Here is a 20,696-nt window from a genome sequence, read left to right as displayed (position 1 = left end):
TTCGTACATATTGTTAATACATGCAAACATTTATGCTTGTGTCTTTATAGTCTGAAAATAAGTACTTATTTGGCTTTCACACATAGGCAGCCTGTTATAAAATTATCATGTGGAGAAGTAGCCTAATGGCTAGTGAAGTGGGCTAAGATCCTCACGAAATGGGTTTGATTCCCATTGTGTCTCCTTGTGATCTTGGACAAATCACCCAACCTTTCATTACCCCAGGTACAAAACTTAAGACTGTGAGCCCACTAGGGACAGAGAAAGCACTAGCATATAATAACATGCAAAAACCACTTTGGTTGTACAACAGAAAGGCAGTATATCAAATCCATGACTATCCAAGTACTTTACTAGACTGTGTCCAGAAAAAAATGGGATCCTTTACATAGTTTCAAAATACTTTGAAGTTGTTTAAACATTTAATATGACCGTTGAACACCCATTAGTATAACGGGTTTTCTTTTTCCTTAGTTAATTCATAATTTATATTCAAAGTGTCCTCCTTCAACCTTGACAAAATCACAAAGTCTTTGATACTACTGACTAAATGTCATTTTGCTGAAACGAACCCTAATGGTTACTTCCTAAATACATTCTGAAAACAGAGATTATTATTATTATTATTACATTTGTACCCTGCACTTTCCCTCTCAAAGCAGGTTCAATGCGGCTTACATAGTAAAGGAATACAGATTATTAGAGGGTAAAAGTAAAATATATCAGAATAAAAGGCAAGATGAATAGGTAGAAATTGGCAATGGAGAGGGGAGGTGGGAAATATAGTTAGGATTAATGTTACCATAGGGTATGTATAGGTAGATGGTTCATTAGATTAATCAGGATCATTTGGATAGGCTTGCTTGAATAAATGGGTTTTTAGTGCTTTCTGGAAGGGTAGGTAGTCGCAGATTGATCAGAATTCCAGAGTTTAATTACACGTTGAGTGAAGAAAAATTTTCTCCAATTCGTTTTAAATTTACTACATTGTAGCTTCATCGCATGCCCCCAGTCCTAATATTTTTGGAAAGCGTGAACAGACGCTTCAAATCTATCCATACAACTCCACTCATTATTTTATAGACCTCTATCATATCATATATCCATTTTTACAGCATTTTTCAGTAACATCTGACAATAACTAATAATTTTTTAATAATATTACTTTTTGTACTATTTGGAAAAATGTTGGGGTCCCATTTTTTCTGGACACCTTGTACATTTCGGATAGGTCACGATTTCAAGGGCATAGTGCTATTCTTTCAGTAGCATCTGCATTACTTTAACCCAGCGTTTCTCAACTAGTTGTCACTGCACACCTGTGCACCTTCAAACCTGATCAGGTGTGCCAAAAAAGAAGACAACACTGCCTGATTTGAAAGCCAGACCTGCACATGGACTCTGCTGCTCTCAGCAGCTCAAAGCAATAATGTGTACACCAGTAAAACGAACTGTTTGCACCAGCTCCATCTAATTCAGAATGCTGCAGCACAACTGGTAGAAGGCTGCAAGACGCATGACATCACACTCATCCTGTAAAAAAAAAAAAATACACTGGCTACCAGTACCTTAAAGGCTAAATAGCGTTAATGTTGATTTTCAAGTTTCTCAGACAAAATGGGCTAGAGTACTTAGCCTTGTACACACCTTTGAGACTTCTAAGGTTTTCTCAAGGCGCATCACTATCTGTACCCTCATCAAAAGAAATTGTACAATGCTGATATCTGTCAGCGAGCCTTCTCAGGAGTAGCCCCCATGCTCTGGAATTCATTCCTAGAAAGGCTATGTCTAAACTCAAGACCCTCTACTTCAGGAAGCAGGTGAAAGTCTGGTTCTTCTCCCAAGCCTTTACTGTATGTGGTGACCGACTATACTCTTATTCCGTACTTGGACTAGCTTAATGCACATCATAAGTACATAATTATTGCCATACTGGGAAAGACCAAAGGTCCATTGAGCCCAGCATCCTGTTTCCAACAGTGGCCAAGCCAGGTCACAAATACCCGGCAAGATCCCCAAAATATACAAAACATTTTATACTGCTTATCCCAGAAATAGTGGATTTTCCCCAAGTCCATTTAATAACGGTCTATGGACTTTTCCTTTAGGAAGCCGTCCAAACCTTTTTAAAACTCCGCTAAGCTAACTGCCTTTACCACATTCTCTGGCAACAAATTCCAGAGTTTATTTACACGTTCTCTGATTCGTTTTACATTTACTACATTGTAACTTCATCACATGCCCCCTAGTCTTAGTATTTTTGGAAAGCGTGAACAGACGCTTCACATCTACCTGTTCAACTCCACTCATTATTTTAAGACCTCTATCATATCTCCCTCGGCCGCCTTTTCCTCCAAGCTGAAAAAGCCCTAGCCGCTTTAGCCTTTCCTTATAGGGAAGTTGTCCCATCCCCTTTATCATTTTCGTCGCCCTTCTCTGCACCTTTCCTAATTCCACTATATCTTTTTTGAGATGCGGCAACCAGAATTGAACACAATATTCGAGGTGCGGTCACACCACGGAGCGACACAAAGGCATTAGAACATCCTCATTTTTGTTTTTCACTCCTTTCCTAATAATACCTAACATTCTATTTGCTTTCTTAGCCACAGCAGCACACTGAGCAGAAGGTTTCAACATATCATCAACGACGACACCTAGATCCCTTTCTTGGTCCGTGACTCCTAACGTGGAACCTTGCATGACATAGCTATAATTCGGGTTCCTCTTTCCCACATGCATCACTTTGCACTTGCTCACATTAAACGTCATCTGCCATTTAGACGCCCAATCTCATAAGGTCCTCATAATTTTTCACAATCCTGCCACGATTTAACGACTTTGAATAACTTTGTGTCATCAGCAAATTTAATTACCTCACTAGTTACTCCCATCTTTAGGCCATTTATAAATATGTTAAAAAGCAGCGGTCCCAGCATAGAGCCCTGGGGAACCCCACTAACTACCCTTCTCCATTGAGAATACTGACCATTTAACCCTACTCTCTGTTTTCTATCTTTTAACCAGTTTTTAATCCATAATAGAACACTACCTCCTATCCCACGACTCTCCAATTTCCTCTGGAGTCTTTCATGAGGTACTTTGTCAAATGCCTTCTGAAAATCCAGATACACAATATCAACCGGCTCCCCTTTATCCACATGTTTGTTCACCCCATAAAAGAAATGTAGTAGATTGGTGAGGCAAGATTTCCCTTCACTAAATCCATGTTGACTTTGTCTCATTAATCCATGCTTTTGAATATAACATCCTATAAGTTAGACCAGTCCCTCATATTTTGTTCAACTATACATATAATTTTCCTTCAGTCTAGCCACCCATCTGCATATCTCAATTGACTTTGTACTACCCATCTTGCCCTTGTCTGTATTTCCCAACTACACTTATGCCCTCAGCTACATAGTAAGATGTTTTAGTGTATTAAACAAACAGCAATAGCATAATTTCTATTTAAATATTCTAATACATGCCTATTACATATTTCATTAGTATTATGCTGACATCCTTTCATTTCTGTTATTTGACTGTCCTTCTATGCTATTATGGTATAATTTGTGTGAACTAATATTCTTTCACATTTCTGTTATATGATACAGTGCTAAAAGTACACTTTTGATACTGTATCCTGTTTGTCCTATTATTAGGTTTTAATTTGCCATTTCCAAGTTTACCTCACTGATTGTCTTTAGGTTTATATTTAGTCATTTTACTATTGCAATGCTGTTAAAACATTTTAATTTTTTTAATGTTAAATTGTACCTCTGTACATCACTTGGGAAATCTCTTCATAAAGGTGGTTAATAAATCCCAAGCAATCAAATAACCAACCCAACAGTGCCTCTTAAATCTGCACACAGTCTTTTCAGAGAATATGTGTAGTCACATGTCCCGCTCCTCCCTAAAAAAGCATGGGAACTGACAGACAGCATGAAGAGCACAGATAATCGGGTTCTGTTTTGGGTAGCACACATACTGCACTCAGCACTACCTCTTCTATGATCGGATGGGACTTTCAGTTCTTCCCTAGCTTTTCTTTTGGCCTGAGTACTGTGTATTCACACTGTTCCACAGAGGATGGGGCAGTGTACAACCTCTATTACTGTAGGTATGACTTTACCTTGAAAAGACTGGGTGGCACTACTTTTAACCAATAGTGATGTCAGACTGAAGTCTAATTTCCCACTTCCTCTGAAAAGTCTTTCTGAACCGGTACTGCAACTTCTCCTATTCAGTTTTTTTGCACCATTCCCATGTAGATAGCAGTGCGGGGGGGAGGGGGAGAGAAGGCAATTACAAGAAGAGGAACATATTTCAGGTATGTCTGCATCACCCAGAAGACAACAGGAAGGGGTTTTCTGTGCTTGGCAGGGTGCAAATATGTTGCCATCACAGCCAGTGTGGGATGATGGGCCACAGATGTAGTTCTAATGTGGGGACTCTGGTGCATCGTTCCATCTGCTCACTTATGCGCCATTTACAATTCTGTTTGTTTAAAGTTTTTAATTCTGTAAGATATGTCAAAGGGCAACACAGACCACAAAACTGGCTAAAAGCTGAGAAGTCTGTATTCGACAACTACCTGGTGGTACAAGTTCTCACAAGTCCAATGTAGCCTTAATACCTGAGCAACTCAACATGTTTTGGTGTCGAACACCTTCATCAAGAGAAACTAAGCCCATCATAAGGGTCTGTTGTTTCAATTCTTTTTATTAGTTTTCCATACAGAGATAAACAAGAGCCCACAACTAGACAACAGATAACATATTACAGCAAATAGTAACCCTGGACGCCTAAGGCTGCTCTCCTTGACAGCCTTTTCACTAACTGACCCATGGCGGCTAGTACTAAAGCTTTTTATTAAGTTATCTCATCATAAGGGTCTGGACATGGAAACAGTATCTGCTAGTACATACAATAAAATACAATTTCCAAAATATTTTAAAAGGTACAGATGAGAGAGAGAGGAGAAACCCATCATCTGAATGCTACTGAAAACCAGGCAGTGGAAGGCAGAATGATGGTGAATCAGTTAACAGAAGGAAGGAACCGAATGGGAGTGAGAGAAAGAGGCAGAAAGATAATTTGGAGTCACATGTTTATTGTTTATAAGGACTTACTATACTCCTTTAGTGTTGTCAAAAGACTGTTTACATGCTAAAATACAAATAGAAAAGGAACACCACAATTGATAGAGAGAAACATATAGAGAAGTAATTAAGGCTTAGGGCTTTTTAGCAGAGAACCAGAGAAAACAACTAGGTGAGCAATCTGGTCCAAAAAGAACCACCATTAACTGCTACACTACAGCCAAAGGTTTTGATGTGAGGGTTCACTTTAAAACTGAAAAATATTCAACAGCCTTTAACAATCTTGCTTACGGGCTTACTAAATTTATTTATTTATATCCCACATTATCCCAATGAGCCTTAAATTCAATGTGGCTTACAACCAAAGAAAACAATTACAAGTATACAGAGAAATTCATACTACCAACTGTATGCAATTGCAATGGTTTTACACCGAACACACATCACGACAAACAAAAAATGGTAAATTAGTACAAGTCTGAATATTGTGTGCAGTAATTCCTTACCAAGATATCAAAGAAAGGCCCTAAATAGAAATATTTTCAAAACTACTTATCTGGTGACATACAAATACTACAACATCTTATGGCAGTGGTGTAGCCAGACAGCTGATTTAGGGTAGGGCCCAAAACGTCATCTCTGCCTCCACCTTCCTTGCTGCCCCCCTCCCAGCACTCCCCAAACTAAAGAAATACCTGAGCTGACAGGGATCCCCAAGCCCCACCAACCAAAGACCTCCTCCCAGCCAGATTTGCAACCTGGGCAGCTAATGGCAGTGTTGGCCTCCATGCATGTGCGAAAATTGAGAATGCATGAGGGAGGGTGCATGGCAGCTGGAGGTAGTTGCTCAGGGATACTGCCGCTGGCTGACCAGGTTATAAATCTTCTAGCAGGGAGGTGGTCTTCAGCTGGTAGGGCTTGGGGATCCACGCCAGCCATTCTAAGGGGGCACCAATTCTGGGTGGGCCCCAGGCCACCTGTGGCTACATCACTGTCCTATGGAGAAAACAGGCTTTAGTGTATGGGTAAGTTGTAGCCAACCCTTAGAAAATAGATATGGCTATCAATTAAATACCATGAAAACTGCCACAAACACAAAATCAGCCTCTTCCCAAAGATGCACACACTGGCTCTGTTCTTAGTTTCAGATATACTGGAGCTCCAAAAGTCTTAAGTAGTTAGATAAAACCAAAGTTGCAAGGACAAGTATAGGCAGAAATAGTAGATGGAAAGATAAACAGAGAAAACAGAAAAAGTACCTTTCAGATAAATAGTTGTATCTCAGGGGTCTTCTGTCCTTAGCATTAGTTTCATGTCTTCTTTCCTTGGCATCAATTTCATGTCTGCGTCTAGCGTACACCTCTTCATTGGGTTCAAAGTCCCATTCAAGTCTAACCTGTCTTCTGTCTACGTCCTGGTCCTTGATAATCCTTCGGCGCCTTCCATGCACATCAGCTTTATTATCATGCTGTCTAGAGAGCTCTTCTTCAGTCTTCCTACTGAAACTCCGGTCCCAGATTTCAGCGCCACCCTCCTGCTTCTGATATCTGTCCTCCTCTTGTCTTCTCCTGTTTAGTAGCTCCTCGTATACTTCCATTGACGTATAAGCATCTTTTTTGGGAGGTTCTACTTCTCGCCAATATGACTGGGCTTGTGTGTATGGTTCAGGTTTGACTTCAGGAACAGCAACAGGTTTCTCAATTCTTTTTCTCTATTTGAAAAGGAAAATGTTGGAAGTGATGAAAACTTACGTTCACACATGTAAATACACAGACACAAACAAGCACTGCATTTATTAACAGAAGTAGGAAGGAACGGGAGGAAGTAATACATAGGGCATCTAATTTTAGGTTTTAACCAGTATCAATAAAACCCTTCCATGCAGAAAAAGTAAAATAGACGTTTATCCAATAAACACCAAAACAATATTACTACTACTATTACTACTTATCATTTCAAAAGCGCTACTAGACATACGGAGTGCTGTACACTGGAACATGAAGAGACAGTCCCTGCTCGACAGAGCTTACAATCTAATTAGGACAGACAAACAGGACAAACAAGAGATAAGGGAATATTAAAGTGAGGATGATAAAATAAGGGTTCTGAACAAGTGAATAAAGGTTAGGAGTTAAAAGCAGCATCAAAAAGGTGGGCTTTTAGCTTACATTTGAAGACTGCCAGAGATTGAGCTTGACGTACCGGCTCAGGAAGTCCATTCCAGGCATATGGTGCAGCAAGATAAAAGGAATGGAGTCTGGAGTTAGCGGTGGCGGAGAAGGATGCAGATAAGAGAGATTTACCCAACGGAGTTCCCGGGGAGGAATGTAGGGAGAGATGAGAGTGGAGAGGTACTGAGGAGCTGCAGAGTGAATGCACTTATAGGTCAATAAGAGGAGCTTGAACTGTATGCGGAAACGGATAGGAAGTCAGTGAAGTGACTTGAGGAGAGGGCTAATATGAGAATTTGAACAGATTGAAGAGGAGAGAGATGGCTAAGTGGGAGACCTGTGAGAAGCAAGTTGCAATAGTCTAAGACAGAGGTGATAAGAGTGTGGATGAGAATTCTGGTAGTGTGCTCGAAAGGGCGAATTTTTGATGTTATTATAGAGAAAGAAACGACAGGTTTTAGGCAATCTGCTGAATATGTGCAGAGAAGGAGAGGGAGGAGTCGAAGATGACCCCAAGGTTACGAGCTGATGAGACAGGAAGGATGAGTGTGTTATCCACAGAAACAGAGAATGGAGGAAGAGGAGAGGTTGGTTTAGGGGGAAAGATGTTTAGTTTCAGATGGCGCTGAGACATCCAGGCAGCAATGTCAGACAGGCAGGCTGATACTTTGGCCTGGATTTTGGTTGAGAATTTCTGGTGTGGAGAGGTAGATCTGGGAGTCATCAGCATAAAGATAATACTGAAAACCATGGATGAGATCAGAGTACCAAGAGAAGAGTATAGATGGAGAAAAGAAGAGGTCCCAGAACAGATCCCTGAGGTACACCAACTGACAGTGGGATAGAAATAGAGGAGGATCCACTAGAGTATACACTAAAGGTACGCTGGGAGAGATAAGAAGAAAACCAGGAAAGAACAGAGCCCTGAAATCCAAGTGAGGACAGCGTATCAAGGAGTAGGCTGTGATCAACCGTGTCAAAAGCAGCAGATAGATCGAGAAGGATGAGAATAGAGACCTTTGGATCTGGCCAGGAACAGATCATTGGAGACTTTAGCAAGCGCTGTTTCAGTTGAATGAAGGGGGCGAAAGCCAGATTGAAGTGGATCAAAAATAGCTTGAGATGAACGAAAGTCATGGCAACGGCGGTGGTCCAAGTACCTTGGATAGAAAAGAGAGGAGGGAGATGGGGCGATAGTTGGAAGGACAGGTAGGGTCCAATGAAGGTTTTTTTAAAGGAGTGGTGTGACTATGGCATGTTTGAAGGCATCAGGAACAGTCGCAGTGGACAGTGAAAGATTGATGCATGTGGGGAAAAAAGAACCAAAATTATAGCTACGTCATGCAAGGTTCCACGTTAGAAGTTACGGACCAAGAAAGGGATCTGGGTGTCATCGTCGATAATACACTGAAACCTTCTGCTCAGTGTGCTGCTGCGGCTAGAAAAGCAAATAGAATGTTGGGTATTATTAGGAAAGGTATGGAAAACAGGTGTGAGGATGTTATAATGCCGTTGTATCGCTCCATGGTGCAACCGCACCTTGAGTATTGTGTTCAATTCTGGTCGCCGCATCTCAAGAAAGATATAATAGAATTGGAAAAGGTGCAGCGAAGGGCAACTAAAATGATAGCGGAGATGTGACGACTTCCCTATGAAGAAAGACTAAGGAGGCTAGAGCTTTTCAGCTTGGAGAAGAGACGGCTGAGGGGAGACACGATAGAGGTATATAAAATATGAATGGAGTGGAACAGGTGGATGTGAAGCGTCTGTTCACACTTTCCAAAATACTAGGACTAGGGGGCATGCGATGAAACTACAGTGTAGTAAATTTAAAACAAAGCGGAGAAAATGTTTCTTCACCCAACGCATAAATAACTCTGGAATTCGTTGCTGGAGACCTGGTGACGGCAGTTAGCTTGGCAGAGTTTAAAAAGGGGTTTAGACGGTTCCTAAAGGACAAGTCCATAAACCACTACTAAATGGACTTGGGAAAAATCCACAATTCCAGGAATAACATGTATACAATGTTTGTACGGGTTGGGAAGCTTGCCAGGTGCCCTTGGCTGGATTGGCCACTGTCGTGGACAGGATGCTGGGCTCGATGGACCCTTGGTCTTTTCCCAGTGTGGCATTACTTATGTACTTACAGTGGTGGAAATAAGTATTTGATCCCTTGCTGATTTTGTAAGTTTGCCCACTGACAAAGACATGAGCAGCCCATAATTGAAGGGTAGGTTATTGGTAACAGTGAGAGATAGCACATCACAAATTAATCCGGAAAAATCACATTGTGGAAAGTATATGAATTTAGTTGCATTCTGCAGAGGGAATAAGTATTTGATCCCCCACCAACCAGTAAGAGATCTGGCCCTACAGACCAGGTAGATGCCCAAATCAACTCGTTACCTGCATGACAGACAGCTGTCGGCAATGGTCACCTGTATGGAAAGACACTGTCCACAGACTCAGTGAATCAGTCAGACCTCTAACCTCTACAAAATGGCCAAGAGCAAGGAGCTGTCTAAGGATGTCAGGGACAAGATCATACACCTGCACAATGGCTGGACTGTGCTACAAAAACCATCAGTAAGACGCTGGCGAGAAGGAGACAACTGTTGGTGCCATAGTAAGAAAATGGAAGAAGTACAAAAATGACTGTCAATCGACAAAGTCTGGGGCTCCACGCAAAATCTCACCTCGTGGGGTATCCTTGATCATGAGGAAGGTTAGAAATCAGCCTACAACTACAAGTGGGGAACTTGTCAATGATCTCAAGGCAGCTGGGACCACTGTCACCACGAAACCATTGGTAACACATTACGACATAACGGATTGCATCCTGCAGTGCCCGCAAGGTCCCCTGCTCCGGAAGGCACATGTGACGGCCCGTCTGAAGTTTGCCAGTGAACACCTGGATGATGCCGAGAGTGATTGGGAGAAGGTGCTGTGGTCAGATGAGACAAAAATTGAGCTCTTTGGCATGAACTCAACTCGCCGTGTTTGGAGGAAGAGAAATGCTGCCTATGACCCAAAGAACACCGTCCCCACTGTCAAGCATGGAGGTGGAAATGTTATGTTTGGGGGTGTTTCTCTGCTAAGGGCACAGGACGACTTCACCGCATCAATGGGAGAATGGATGTGGCCATGTACCGTACAATTCTGAGTGACAACCTCCTTCCCTCCGCCAGGGCCTTAAAAATGGGTCGTGGCTGGGTCTTCCAGCACGACAATGACCCAAAACATACAGCCAAAAGCAACAAAGGAGTGGCTCAGGAGAAGCACATTAAGGGTCATGGAGTGGCCTAGCCAGTCACCAGACCTTAATCCCATTGAAAACTATGGAGGGAGCTGAAGCTGCGAGTTGCCAAGCGACAGCCCAGAACTCTTAATGATTTAGAGATGATCTGCAAAGAGGAGTGGACCAAAATTCCTCCTGACATGTGTGCAAACCTCATCATCAACTACAGAAACGTCTGACCGCTAGTGCTTGCCATCAAGGGTTTTGCCACCAAGTATTAGTGTCTTGTTTGCCAGAGGGATCAAATACTTATTTCCCTCTGCAGAATGCAAATAAATTCATATACTTTCCACAATGTGATTTTCCGGATTTAATTTGTGATGTGCTATCTCCTCACTGTTACCAATAACCTACCCTTCAATTATGGGCTGCTCATGTCTTTGTCAGTGGGCAAACTTACAAAATTCAGCAAGGGATCAAATACTTATTCCACCACTGTATAGGATATGACAGATAAAGGGATGACAGTAGGAAAGATAGTGTTGAAGTAGATGGTTGGAATAGGATCAGAGGAACAGGTAGTTAGTTTTGAGGAGGAAATAAGATATTAGTTCCCTCTTCAGTGATTTCAGAAAAGGAAGACAAGGAGGCAGGCGTTGGAGGGTTGAGAGAATGGACTAAGGGAAGGCGAGGTGGAGGTGACTTAGTTGAGAATTCAAGTTTAATTTTGTGAACCATATCATGAAAGAACTCAGCCAGAGTCTGGGGGGGGGGGGGGGGGGGGGGGGGAGTGAAGGGGGGTTGGAGGTGAAGGCCACTTTGAGGAGAGAGTTCAGTGTGGCAAAGAGACGTCAAGGGTTTGAGCGAAGAGAATTTGTCAACTGGATGTAATAGTCCTGTTTGGCAAGTAAAAAAGCAGACTGGAAGGAGGTCAGCAAGAATTTGAAATGTATGAAGTCAGCATGGGCACAGGATTGCAGCCAAAGGTGTTCGGCAGAGCGAGCACAAGAACATAGGTAGCGGATTCTAGATGTCCGCCAAGGCTGGGGTTTAGTACGTTTTACAGAACGGGGAATGGGAGGACCGAGAGTATCCAGAGCAGAGGAGAGAATAGTATTATAAGAAGAGACAACCTCATTGACAGACTTGGATAACATAGTGGTAGAGAAGAGATTTGAAACATTGGAGGACAGAGTAGAAGGGTTCAATAGCCTGAAGATTCCTAAATGTATTGGTTAAGATTGGACAGGACTGGGGAGGAGAGTGTTTAAGTTGTGAAAGTTATCAGGATGGTGGCCAGAGAGGGGAAGAGTTGAGGCACAGAAACTAGAGTGAGCAGTTGAGAAGAGGATAAGATCAAGACAGTGGCCATTCTGGTGAGTGGGGGCAGTGGAGCACAAATAAGATTGAAGAGGAGGTTAAAGCAAGAAACTGAGAAGCATAAGAGTCAGAGGATCATTAGCATGAATGTTAAAATCCCCAAGAATGAGGGAGGAGATGAAGGTTCAAGAAAGAAGGAAGCCAGGCATCAAGTCAGTGAGAAAGGAAGAAAGGGACTTATCAGGGGGTCGATAAATGACTGCTACTCAGAGAGGCAGTGGAGCAAATAGACGGATGGAGTAGACTTCGAAGGAAGGAAAACAGTGAGACCTGAGGTGGAAGAAGAGGTTGAAATCTACAAGAGGGTGAAAGCAGTAGCCCGATGCCACCTCCACGGCAAACCGGTGAGGATTATGGGAGAAAAGATAACCGCCACAGCATAGGGGCCGCGACTGAAGCATAGTCTTCAGGGTAAAGCCAAGTTTCAGTTAGGGCAAGCAAGATGGAGAGTACGAGAGATAAAAGAGGTCATCAATGTAGGAAAGTTTGATACAGACAGAGCGGGCATTCCGCAGAAACGCAAGAGATAGGCAGGGAAGAAGAGGGGAGGAGAGGAACAGAAATTAGATCGGAGATATCACGGTGTGACCTGATCAAATAGGATGAGAGCTGATGTGGAGGACTAGGATTGGGATTAATGTCCCCAGCGGAGAAGAGAAGGAGCAAGAGAGTATGGAGAAGAGTAGAGACGTATGACGATAGTGACGGAGTGAGATGTACTAAGATAGAAAGGAGATGGATGAATGGAAGGAAGGAAATGTTGAAGGTTGAGAGCTGAGAAAAAAGGGAAGAGGAAAAAAGAGGTGAAATGAATACAGAGGGTGGACAATGTGTTCCTGCAGTGTACAGTGGTTTCAGATGGAGAAACAGATTAGGAAGGGACAGTACCAAGAAGAAAAAGTGTACTGGAGCCATAAGTAGTAACTGGGAGAAAAATAAAAGTAAAGAGAAAATGCCCCAGCGTATGGCACCTAGAGCGGAGGTCCTGAGTGGATCGGAGTTGACCTGGGAGTCACCCCGGAGAAGGCTATAAGGATATGCAGATGAGCTGCAAGTCCTCCACGGCACCTGAGAAGCAGCCGGTGGTAGAGCTGGGCACCTCTCAGCCAGGAAAGGCTTACCAAGGGTTAGGCCAAAGCCAGCATTCCTCCCTCTGAGGGTTGCCTGATCCTAGCCAAAAAGCTCCTGGAAACCCTGGGCAGCCTGGCTCGAGGGCCCTGGGAAGATCAGGGTGGACTTGGGGAGTCACCCCGATACAGCTGTGAGTATATGCCGAAGGGCTGCAAGTCCTCCACAGCACCTGGTAGGAGCGCTGGGCACCTAGAACAGAGGCCCTGAGTGGATCGGAGTTGACCTGGGAGTCACCCCGGAGAAGGCTGTAAGGATATACAGATGAACTGCAAGTTCTCCACAGCACCTGAGAGGCAGCCAGTGGTAGAGCTGGGCACCTCTCAGCCAGGAAAGGCTTACCAGGGGTTAGGCCAAAGCCAGCATTCCTCCCCCTGAGGGTCGCCTTGCATCCTCCACTGTTTTTGTACCTATTCCATACTAACAACTCCATATTTGCACAGATGTGTGTATTTCAGTCAACAGAAAACAGCCAATAGCATCTGCACTGCAAACACACCAGGCCAGGAGTTTGTAACAAAACTTTCAAAATTGCAAGACTGCAGTATGGTCCCTAAACAGGTAAAACCTAATTTTCACAGAATACATGGACTGAACGCTAACCCTGAGCTACTACCACTTACAGCATGGTTTCAACATAACCCAGAAAATACAAGACTCCAAGGCCTGGTTTACATTTATTGGGATAGTGAAATTAGTAGGTGTTCTCCAAGGACAGCAGGACACATTTCCACAACTAGGTGATGTCACCCAATGGAACCCAGTGCAGATGCACTGCCCAGCATTCTGAATGTAGAAGATTTTGGAAGTGTAATCAGAGAAATACATACACAATCATGACCGTGAACACCTTATTCAGCTAAAAAAAAAGCTGATGAAACTAGAGAAAGAAAAACTTTCTAATCATGTTACACATCTTAATATTCTGATATTATGGTATTATGTAATAATGGTGCTGCATACAGCAAATATATAAACCTAAAAAAATACATTCTGAATTAGAGCACTATACATCTTCATTGTAGTGTACAATATTTTTTGATTTACCTTTGAAAGCTAATCAAAAATGTATTAACCCTTTAGTGTTCAATGTCCCCGTAATAAGCCATATGGGAACAGATTGATGGGAACATTGGACACTAAAGGGTTAAGTTAGTCCAATAAAAAAAAAGATATATTTTCTTTTTTCTATTTTGATTTATTTCTATTTACTACCTTCAAAAAAAAAAAAAAAAATCACAAAGCAGATGCAAAATACAATCTTCCTGAAACATCCACCAAATGTAGTATGTCCACAAAATCACATTGAAGGTATCAAATAAAGTCTTCCAAAGTGCTCCGTGAAAACTGTGGTTATAGGTACCCCCCCCCCCCCCTTCTTGTGCCACTGTTACATTGTGATAAAGTCACCTCCAGGATAGTTAGGTTAAGGCAGTTTCAGTCGGAAATACAAGTCCCAGAAGGCATTGCAGGCAAGGAGCCAGAGGGTGAGATGAAGAACCCGGACTGGACTCCTAGCTGCAATCAGGGAAGACATGGGTGTAAGCTGGCAGGTTGTGTAGAGTGGCTGCCACTTGGCGGAAAGAGAGTTAGGAAACCCTGTTTGTAGGAGCTCATCATTGGTCTCATTAGTTTAATGCTCAACTCAGCTGGTTTGGGGTGTGAGGAAGCGAATGGAAGGAGAATGATTGGTTGTGGTAGCTGAAGCCAGGGATTGATTAGGCAGGTGGGAAGGAGACCCAGGAGTTGAGTTCAGTTCAGGAGAGAGGAGCTGAAGGAGAGAAGCAGTGGCAGGCTGAAAACCCTTGGGCAGGGAGGTCCCTAAAGTACTGAAGCAGGCTGAGATTCCTTGGGTGAGAGGAAGTCCCAAAAGTATTGAATTCACTGTGAAGCTGATGCAGGGGAAAACTCTTGGGTAGAAGGAGTCCCTAAAATATTGAACTCTCCTGAAGGTAAAGAGGATAGAAGGTAGAACTGCTGCTTGGTGACTGAACTGTGATGATGAACTGAAAGAACTGTTTGTCTTGGGAACTGAATTACTGTTTATTGTGCACTAGATAAAGAGCCCAGACTGAAGCCTGTAAGCCTGTATTGAATCCTGGTATGTGCTATGCTGCTGTTGGAACTGTGTACTACAAACCTGCATGGAATCCTGGTATCTGCTATGCTGCTGTTGGAACTGTGTACTACAAACCTGCATGGAATAAAAGTCCTTAAGATTGAAGTTACTGGTGGACATCTATTTCTTCATTGTACCGTGAGCCTGTGGCTGGAGGAGATTGTTCTATCCTTGGCTGCACAAGAGAGGTACCTGGTTTACAACATACATATATTCCTTTTCTTTACCGAGGTATTACAGGTGGTTTTTTGAGAAAGCTCTGCGGATGTTCTCTTAATGTTGTTTCTATTTTTTCATAGAGCAGTTTGCAAATCTGTGGCATACAGCACATCGTGGTCATCAGGATTTCTTAGGTTTATTCCTACACTTCCCACAGGTAGTTTTTTTTTTTTTTATATATACGCATTGATCACTCTCATGCACCCTCCTGGTCACACATTTTTGGGCATTTTGTTTTATAATGGTTCTGTTTCAGCATTACGTTGATATTACATACTTTTTCAGGCCTCTGTCCTTGTTTCATATCACTTCTTTGTTATGTGATCATATTTGTTCACAGGTATAATTCTGTTTATATTACATATATTTATTGCATTTGTATCCCACATTATCCCACCTTTTTGCAGGCTCAATGTGGCTTACAATTCATCATGGAAATTGGAAATAGAAAAGAGTATACATTTGTGTTAGCAGAAGTTTTGGGTGCATGATGGTGAGATACATGATAGTATTAAAGTCATAGACATTAGGTACATGATAGTGTGAAAGCAAAAGACAAAGAACGTTCCTGGATATCTTAAAGAATGTGGAGTTACGCGTGTTATGATATATTTTGTTGAAGAGATAAGTTTTCAGGAGTTTGCGGAAATTGGTCATTTCGTAGACCGTTTTCAGGTTACGTGGCAGTGTGTTCCAGAGCTGTGTGCTTGTATAGGAAAAGGTTGATGCATGCATTGTTTTGTATTTTAAGCCTTTACATTTGGGAGGATGAAGGTTGAGGAATGTGCGGGAGGACTTTTTTGCATTTCTGGGTGGTAGTTCTATTAGGTCTGACATATAGGCTGGGGCGTCACCATGGATGATTTTATGGACCAAGGTACAGAGTTTGAACGTGATGCGTTCTTTGACTGGGAGCCAGTGTAGTTTTTCGCGAAGGGGTGTTGCGCTTTCGTATTTTGATCTGCCGAATATAAGTCTGGCTGCCGTGTTCTGGGCAGTCTGGAGTTTTTTTTTTAGTATTTGCTCTTTGCAGCTGGCGTAGAGTGTGTTGCAATAGTCCAGATGACTAAGTACCAGTGATTGTACCAGGTAGCGGAAGACATTCCATGGGAAAAACGGTCTGACTCTTTTTAGTTTCCACATTGAGTGGAACATCTTTTTAGTTATGTTTTTAGCATGATTCTCAAGTGTTAGGTGTCGGTCAATGGTGGTGAATTCCTTTTTGTTGTATTGCAAGCTGAGAACTAGGCATTGGGTTTTTTCAGCATTTAGTTTGTCGAAATGCATTTGCCCAGGAGTTCATTACGTGTAGGCTTTGGTTGATTTCGTCGGAAATTTCTCTTAGATCGCGTTTGAATGGGATAAAGATTGTTACATCATCCGCATATATATATGGGTTTAGATTCTGATTCGATAGTAGCTTAGCCAAGGGTGTCATCATTAGGTAGAATCTGGTCGGTGAGAGGGGGGATCCCTGTGGAACTCCGCATTCAGGTGTCCATGTGGCTGATGTAGTCGAGTTTGATGTCACTTGATATGAGCGGGTGGTTAGGAAACCCTTGAACCATCTGAGAACGTTACCTCCGATTCCGAAGTATTCGAGGATGTGTAATAAAATTCCATGGTCAACCATATCGAATGCGCTTGACATGTCAAATTGTAACAGTAGAATGTTTTTGCCGTTTGCTATCAATTGTTTGAGTTTGGTCATAAGCGTGACTAGTACGGTTTCCGTACTGTGATTCGAGCGGAATCCTGACTGGGAATCGTGCAGTATCGAGAACTTGTTTAGGTATTCTGTGAGTTGTTTGGTCACCATGCCTTCTGTTATTTTGGTGAATAGGGGAATGGATGCTACTGGTCTATAGTTCGTTAGTTCATTAGTATTTTTCTTTGCATCTTTGGGTATGGGGGTGAGTAGAATATTTCATTTCTCCTTTGGGAAGAGTCCATTTTGTAGCATGAAATTCACATGGTTTGTTAGGTCCATTATAAATTGTTGGGGGGCTGACTTCATGAGGTTGTTTGGGCATATATCTAATTTACAGCGAGATTTGGCGAATCTTTTAAGTGTCTGTGAGATAAGATCTTCTGGTAGTATAGTGAATTCGGTCCAGATCCTGTCTGCTGGGTGGATTCCTGGTTCTGGGTCTAGGCATTCTAGGAGTGTAGTATATTCGACTGGGCTGGCTGGTATTTTGAGTCGTAGTTTTATGATTTTCTCGTTGAAGTATTTCGCCAGGTCGTCGGCTCCTGGAGTGTCTTTGTTGTTGGTGGTGACTGGAGTTGTGTCTAATAGTTTATTCACGAGTTGGAAGAGTTTGTGTGTGTCTTTGTAATTTGGTCCGATTTCGGGTCTGGTCACTTTTTTACACTTGGTTTATAGAATGTTCTTCTTTACACTTGTTTTCTCATGTAATCAGTTTATAGATACGTTTTTCGCTTTTATATTTCACGCTCTCTGGATTTTTACCTCATATCTTTTCCCTTCTGTTTTAATTTTATTCACATCTGTTTGTGTTTTATTTTTGGCTCTTTCTGAGGACCCCTGATGAAAGCATACTTGCCGAAACACTGCAGTATTGGGATTCTGTTCATTTTCTTTATTTTAACTATGGAAACCACTTTGATGGTTGCCTCTGCGGCTATCACAAACATAATAATCTTCTATTTTGTTCTCCATTCCTTTCCTAACAATTACTTCTATCTGACTTACTGACTCAGAGGCTAAAATGATCACAAACAAAAACAAGAACATTGGCTAATGGAGAACCACATCAAAAGTCTAAACAGCATCGATATATCAAGATTCCAGGCAGTTTCTGAATGCTCAATACAAAGCAGAGGACTTTAAAAATTGTTCCAGGTATAAAGGTCAGGGGATAAATCACGTCTGCTACCAGTAACTAGGCTTAGGCTACTACATGTGTATGACTTGTAGTGCTATGTGATAAGTAGTTTTAGTAGTACATGTCTAAATTTGAAATGTGCTTGAAAAATTAAACCTTGGTTTGTAGGTAGAAACCTGTGTACCTATTCGATTGATCACATTAAGTCCAGCATCAAGCTGACTAAAAAACCTGAAGACAGACCTGGGGCGTATGAAATTGTTTGCCTATACTCCCTTCTAGCTCTTATATTGTGTGTTAAAACAAAAACAGTGTTGAATGCTTTGCTAAATCCTGTCTATATGCTGATCATTTCATACACTCCAATCTGTTTTCCAAGAGAGGCTCTTAGTTGCAGGCCTACTTCAACATCCCTATTTGGGAAAAGCAGCTGTTGGACAATTAAAATAACTTAAGTAAAACAGAAGTCAACCCAGAAACACCTTAAAAACTAAACACAAAAGCCCCAGAGGACATGATAAATGACCTGTTAGAAGCAATGCAGGGCTGTCATAAAAGAAACCCTTCAGATAATGCAAGGGCCTAAACTAGGTAAAAAGAAAAAAAAAACAGTTAACCAAACAAAAGAATCAGACATGCAGAAAAAGAATGAAGAGCTACAGATTGCAGTGGTTGCTACTGCCAGGCCACAAGACACATCAATGTGACTATCAAAAACATCTATCATCGGGAGCCCCAGTGGTGTTTCTTGGTCGGCTGCCACCTAGGGCGGATTGTCGCTGAGCGCTGCCCCCCCCCTTCCCCGGGTGCAGCACCTCCAACTCCCCCCCTCCCAAAAGTGCATTGCTCTTACCTCCGGGAGGGGTGCTGAGAGTAGCTGTGCGACTGTCGGCTCCGCTGGTTCCCTACCCCGGAACTGGAAGTAACATCAGAGGGAGCAGGGAACCAGCAGAGCCCACAACCATGTTGCTGCTCCCTGCACCTCCCTGCAGCATGCACCCGGGGCCAACCACCCCCACTGCTCCGCCCTTGGTACGCCACTGGGGAGCCCTACACATTTATGAATGTGTTCTTAATACAATAAATATCACTTTCTAACGTGAAGAAAACTCACCTGAGCATATCTATGCCTCGCTAATCTCAGTTTTTCATTTTCATCTTCCTTCTCTCTGAGAAACTGGTTGTACTCCTTGTTCCTCTCAATACGTAATCTCTCCTGAAACAGACATCAAGCAGTGTGTCAAATCTCACAGCAGGTGCAAAGGAGGAAAGATGCTGTTTTAAAAGGCAGTTAATGTTTCTTTGTTGCAAATGTGCCCTTAAGGCCAAACAACAAACCACAACAGTGAGTTACAACAGCTATACAAAGGGAGAGCTTTAATACAGCTCAAAACAAGTGCACAGAAGCTTATCTCTGCTCACAAGAAACAGGAAAACTTCTAAAACAAAAATAGCTATATAAATTAGAAACATTTGATATTACTTCACTAAATTCCATGAGAGAAATATATTTTGTACTATTAAAATAAGTTGTTAGCCACATTGAACCTGATCTATTGGGATACATCGAGTTCATTTTTGTTATGGCATGGTAGTCTCAGTGAGTTAGAAGACTAAGATATGGCTTGATCAGCGCCATCCTAGGATACAATTCACTCTTTCACATTCAACTACCTCAATAGATTTCCTAGATGTAAGAATTCATCTGGATAACAATCAGTTTATAACAAAGGCTTTTTACAAAACCAACAGACAGGAACACTATTTTAGAGTTCAGTAGTAGCCATCCAAGAGCACTGCGAGAGAGTCCTCCCTTTTCGCAATTTCTGCAGTTTAAACTTATTTGCACAAGAAAGGAAGATTATGAAGAACAAGCACAGCAGTTCTATAGCAATTTACGACAAAGAATGTACCCACATAAGGTTTTGCGCAAAGGCATACCTTAGAGCAAAATTTAACAACAGAGACTTATTACTCCAAGGAAGACCACAGACCGGACCAGACAGACTCGATGATAACGTTTATGATGAGATTTGCACCTGGAGGAGAAGCAGCAGCTAGAATGGTTAGACAACATTGGGTATTATGACAAACACATCCTCTTTTCAAACAACATAGAATTAGAACTGCTTTTTCACAGGCCAAGAACTTAAAGGAACTATTGAGCCCCGCTCAGTTACCATAGAGAAAGGTATGGTCACAATGGTGAAACACCAGGTCATTACAAATGTATAAGCTAAACTGTAAAACCTGTGAAATAACAATTGAAGCAGACAGTTTTTTCCATAATGGACGTCAGTACCATTTAAGACATCGGACAACATGCCTCACTACGAATGTCATCTATTACATCAGATGTCCATGTAGCAAAGTATACATAAGGAAGTCGAGTAGGACATTCCATGCAAGGATGACGGAACATCGTTCCAGAATCTCCACCCAGAACATCGGGGCTCCTTTGGTGCAACATTGTGTACAACATCA

At 42.2% G+C, this 20,696-nt stretch overlaps 1 protein-coding gene across 3 annotated transcripts in view; it reads right to left on the bottom strand.

Annotated features, from left to right (window-relative positions):
• The window catches only part of CSPP1 (centrosome and spindle pole associated protein 1), a 370,862-nt gene that overhangs the window by 237,500 nt on the left and 112,666 nt on the right, over window positions 1-20,696 (bottom strand). For all 3 annotated transcript variants that reach the window (XM_030215269.1, XM_030215277.1, XM_030215287.1), the window contains 2 exons: window positions 19,327-19,428; window positions 6,368-6,819 (listed from right to left, as the gene is read on the bottom strand). In XM_030215269.1, the coding sequence (XP_030071129.1) occupies window positions 6,368-6,819; window positions 19,327-19,428 (554 nt within the window). The remainder of the gene's footprint in view (window positions 1-6,367; window positions 6,820-19,326; window positions 19,429-20,696) is intronic.

This window comes from Microcaecilia unicolor, chromosome 1 (genome assembly GCF_901765095.1).
Source record: "Microcaecilia unicolor chromosome 1, aMicUni1.1, whole genome shotgun sequence".
NCBI lineage: Eukaryota > Metazoa > Chordata > Amphibia > Gymnophiona > Siphonopidae > Microcaecilia > Microcaecilia unicolor.
Note: the sequence above shows the minus strand (reverse complement) of the source record. Positions and strands in the feature narration are given on the sequence as shown.